This window comes from Olea europaea, chromosome 2 (assembly GCF_002742605.1).
Source record: "Olea europaea var. sylvestris chromosome 2, O_europaea_v1, whole genome shotgun sequence".
Lineage (NCBI taxonomy): Eukaryota > Viridiplantae > Streptophyta > Magnoliopsida > Lamiales > Oleaceae > Olea > Olea europaea.
In genome coordinates, this window is record NC_036238.1 from 26,569,805 (window position 1) to 26,574,246 (window position 4,442).

The 4,442-nt window shown below is 31.8% G+C and overlaps 2 protein-coding genes across 2 annotated transcripts in view; one reads left to right on the forward strand and one right to left on the reverse strand.

Moving 5' to 3' along the window:
• Positions 1–762, forward strand: part of LOC111368751 (CASP-like protein 2C1) — a 5,064-nt gene extending 4,302 nt beyond the window's left edge. The window contains exon 3 of the mRNA XM_022990180.1: positions 271–762. Coding sequence (XP_022845948.1) covers positions 271–522 — 252 coding nt within the window. The 3' untranslated portion in view covers positions 523–762. The remainder of the gene's footprint in view (positions 1–270) is intronic.
• Positions 763–2,285: 1,523 nt separating this feature from the next.
• LOC111368745 (NAC domain-containing protein 67-like) lies at positions 2,286–3,732 on the reverse strand. Its single transcript, XM_022990167.1, has 3 exons — positions 3,422–3,732; positions 2,969–3,249; positions 2,286–2,862 (listed from the first exon to the last, which is right to left on the reverse strand). Exons 1-3 carry the CDS (start codon positions 3,693–3,695, stop codon positions 2,410–2,412), a joined length of 1,008 nt encoding a protein of 335 aa, XP_022845935.1. The 5' UTR covers positions 3,696–3,732; the 3' UTR covers positions 2,286–2,409.
• Between the last annotated feature and the right edge of the window lie 710 nt (positions 3,733–4,442).

Below are 4,442 nucleotides of genomic sequence, written 5' to 3' on the forward strand. Positions count from 1 at the left end.
GACATTATCATAAAAACAACTCAGAAACTATAAGAAAGTTAGATGCCAAACTTTAAAGAATTTGGAAAAGTATTCTTGAGTGTTCGAGTTCATTTACAGCAAGAAAGAACTATCGTGCTTGTGGATTTAACTTACTGTCAAATTTGATTTTTTTCCACCAACAAAATTCTTATCAAGTATTATTATTCAAATAAGTAATATGACATGAACTTTGACTTCAAATAAATCAGCTTATTTTTGCAATTTGCTTAAATATCCCTTCTATCACAGGCAGCAGTTTACATAGTATTTGCAGCCAATTCAGCCGCGGTTCAAGCATCAATGTTTGCAGTAACTGGTGAAAGCAGTTTACAGTGGATGAAGCTTTGCAATAGATTCACAAGGTTTTGCACGCAAATTGCTGGCGCTTTATTGTGTGGCTATTTTGCATCGATATTCATGGCTGTGATATCAGCAATGTCTGCTTATAATCTGTTCAGGTTTTACTCTTCAAAGCAGTTCCTTTTGCTGAAGGGCAAATAAGATGAATTTCCTTAGCCGAACTATGTAACTCAAGATGGGTTCAAATTGTTACGCCTTCCGCGTAGGTTTATACTTCAGTTACGAGAATTGAAGTACTTTGTACGAATAAAAAGATCTGTCGTCGTATTTATTTTCCACAAGGAAGTTTTAGTCGTTTATGGTCAAAATACTACGGTCATGTTTGTTAAAGAACGATTGAAGTACGAATAAATCTGTCGTATGCTATGCATTTGCTAGGAATTCAGGATATGTCCTTTGAATTTTAGCCAAAAAAAAAGTCGATAAATTAACCTTTCATTGGCAGAAGGGTCCAATCCGACCACTTTCGTCCAAATTGGTCGTTTACTGTTTGGGTATATTTCACGTGCATTATATCCGACTACTTTCATCCAAAACTTATGCATTATCAGCCTGTTTGGGAGTGCTTTTTTAGCCCAAAAATTGATTTTTTGACCGCTATTTCACTATTTCAGTTGTTATATTTGACTTCTTCTCTCACAAGTGGGCCTTACTTTTCTCCTAACGGTCAAAAAATCAATTCTAAAAATCACTTCCAAACAAGCTCTATATGTCATTCTCGTGTACATCATAAAATGTAAACTCTGACAGCCATTATTTTGAAACTTTTTTTTTCAACATACTCATTTTCAAATATACATTCACGCAATAAAATATTCTGCAAGTGAGTTCAAAAATTTTTCCTATTTTTTAATTACATATTCTTCGATAAATTACTATTCAAAATCTTGGTTTTCCCAAATAATGATTGTCAAATAGGGACTTAATCTTCACTAACAAGTTTCATTAAAAAATTATTTTTAGATGGCATTAAAATGATGTAATTTCCATTAAACTCACAAAAATAAGAAAATATATTTATATATAAGAAAAATAAAAAAGAGAAAAAACTTTCCGCAACCCCCAAAACCCACCATCCCCTCCCCAACTCGCCATCTCTGACTTATTAAAAATTTAGATGCTCATTTCCTCTCAACCACAACTCGTCTAATATGTTAAAGAATAAATTCAACACCGAAAGACTATAAAATAAACAATCTATATATAAAGTATGTGTCACTCATTTTAACAAAATTGACATTTGAATTTTAAAATAGAACATTATTCATTAATATAGTAACATAGTTCATCAAACTCTAACGAAAAATTCAATCTAACTAAAGTTCAAACAAGTATACAAAGCCAAGAGTGATTTATTCAAATGAGCCACCATCTTGCGATGACAAGTTAAAGGATAAATTCTACATCAATTATATACCAAAATTTAGACCAATGTATAAGGAATTGTTCTATTCTTTTTAACAAATTGACCTTTTAAGACGAAATCTCAAGTTTTAATATAATTTACCACCACGTCTCTACTTCTCCACCACCAATCCCTAATAACAAGAATTATAAAGTGCATATAATAATGTGTAAAGTTGAAAAAATGCCTATACAAATATGTATTCATTTTTCCTTCAGAAATTATTTACTGAATCACAAGGCATTAATTCAATATCAAATTGTTCTTATACATGAACTTGCCTCACAAAAGAAACCAATATAGTTGTTAATAGGTAAGAGCGAAAGCCCAAAAAAATAAAGAATCAGTATCCATTTAATTAGCGTGCACTTATATAAAATGTCAATCTAATATTCAAGATTCAAGATCTCATTAGCTCAAAATGCTTAATTTACATTTTTTAATTCAAAATCATAGCTTAGGATACAAATTAGCTGTATTAATGGTTAATAGAATGTTCAATAAATAATCTCCATATTCTTAGATAATAAAAATGAATCAAATGAAAATCTAAAACTGAATCTAAAACTACTAAAAAGATAAGGTCTAATGCAGATTCAATATCTAAAATAAACTAAAAAGAATTATAGGGGTCGGGGCTGGAATAATAGAGAGTAATCATAGGGCTTATTCTCCATATGCAGCAAAGATTCCATATCCAAATATTTGTTCCTATCCATCGTTGGAATTCCTGATGACTCGTGATATTGCTCCATTGACACTAGATCGTGAGTCGAATTTATTGGTGACAACATGGTAATCGGAGCTAGATTACTGTATATCTCTGCATTCTGATATGGAGGAACATCATAAACATCTGGGTAAACCACGTTATAGGGATTCCGATAATTTGGAAAACTGTGTGGAGGAAAACGATGAACTTCTAGTGTATGATCATTCTTTTCCTGCCCTGCTGCAGCTTGATCATTGCCGTTATTTGGTTCTTGAACCTGATTTTTGTTGGCCCGTTGTCGTTTTCTAGCGTTGTTCCATTTTCCCTCGTTGTTGTAGACCTTACACAAAACCCAATCGTCCAACTACAAAAAAAAAAAGACACTCCATTGGACGACGTTGTAGATAGATAAAATTCAAGAACTCTGCAAAACCTCTCAAGATTAACGCGCAAATAAAAAATAGGTTTACCTTCATGTCATCTGCACCCTTTCGTTGGCGGGGTGGAAGATTATTCACTCGATATTCGTGCATAATCCAGGAAGTCTTCACACCCTTTGGTTTTTCGTCGTAGAATACCAAAGCCTTCTGATATCCGATAATTTCACCATTGCGTTTAATTTGTTTGTCAGCCCCGGTAGCTTTCCAGTATCCTTCACCTGCAGCTCGATCTGGCCGTTGCCCATTTTTATACTTTCTATTCCTTGGGGTAAAGAAGTACCATTCATTCGGTCCAGCTGGCTCGTAATCTTCTGTAACCAAATAGCACGAACAAAAAAATATCAATCCTTTCTAAAACCCTACCCATCTTCACTTGATTAGCAAATAATATAAAAATGATTGATTTAATAAGTTTCGTCCTACAAAAGAAACAAATAACTAAACAAATTAATGTACAGAAACTAACTAAACAATTCATCTTACTAGCAAGTTGTTCCGGGTTGAACTCGTAAAGGTTAAGGACGTTAATCTTGTTCCGAGGCAGCTCCTCATTCCTGATCTTTTTGATCAAGTAGTCATCAATAAGTTCGTCATCACGAGGCACAAATCGAATACCCGGAGGCAAACTGCCAAAGTATTCATAATCAGTAAGCCTCGAGAAATAATCATCGTAAGTATACGAAGTTGAGGGAATGCAATCATCTATAGGGTATGTAAGAGCAGCAGTTACAGTTTGTCTAGGGTTACTCTCCATCATAGGACTCTTAGAAAACCCTAATGAAGAATGTTGTTGAATGATGTTTTCTCTGAGTTACAATTTTAATTTTTAAGGTTTCTAAAGTATTTAAAGGAAACGAGAACTCTAATCAGATAAAATTTGAATTGAATAAGGATATACATGGATGCTATGTGATAAAGCTTAATTAACCAATACAAGCGTGACGATAATTACAATTAAAGAAAAGAAATTCAAAAATTTCATTGAATATCACAATGAATTTTTTAATTTCTTTTTCAAAATTAACTCAGCAACCGAATTTTTATGGGGAAATCCGTAGATGATTAATGTGTATATATAAAAAAAAACTTTGTAAAATATATTAAAAAAATTTTAACCAGAAATATAAAGTTTCATTAAATAAATAAATTTATTACTTATATGTACCACTTAATTGTGTATTACTAAGTTAATAAATTATTAATATAGTTTATTCTCGGATAAGAATTACACGAGGTTATTTTCCATTTTGTTTACTTAATATAAGAATAAATTTAGTAAATTCTTAAATTTAAAACCTTTTTCAAAAAATATATAAGTTAATAATTAGGTATAGCTGTAATCCAAATTGTAGTTTTCAAGTGTCAATTTTGAATTCATAATAGTACAAACTCCTTTGTCAATTGGGATTTTAAGTCCCCTTTTAGATAGTTTTCACAGACTCAATAAATTTCAATGCAAACTAAGAACAGAAAATACATTAGAAATATGCTCATAAGAACCACA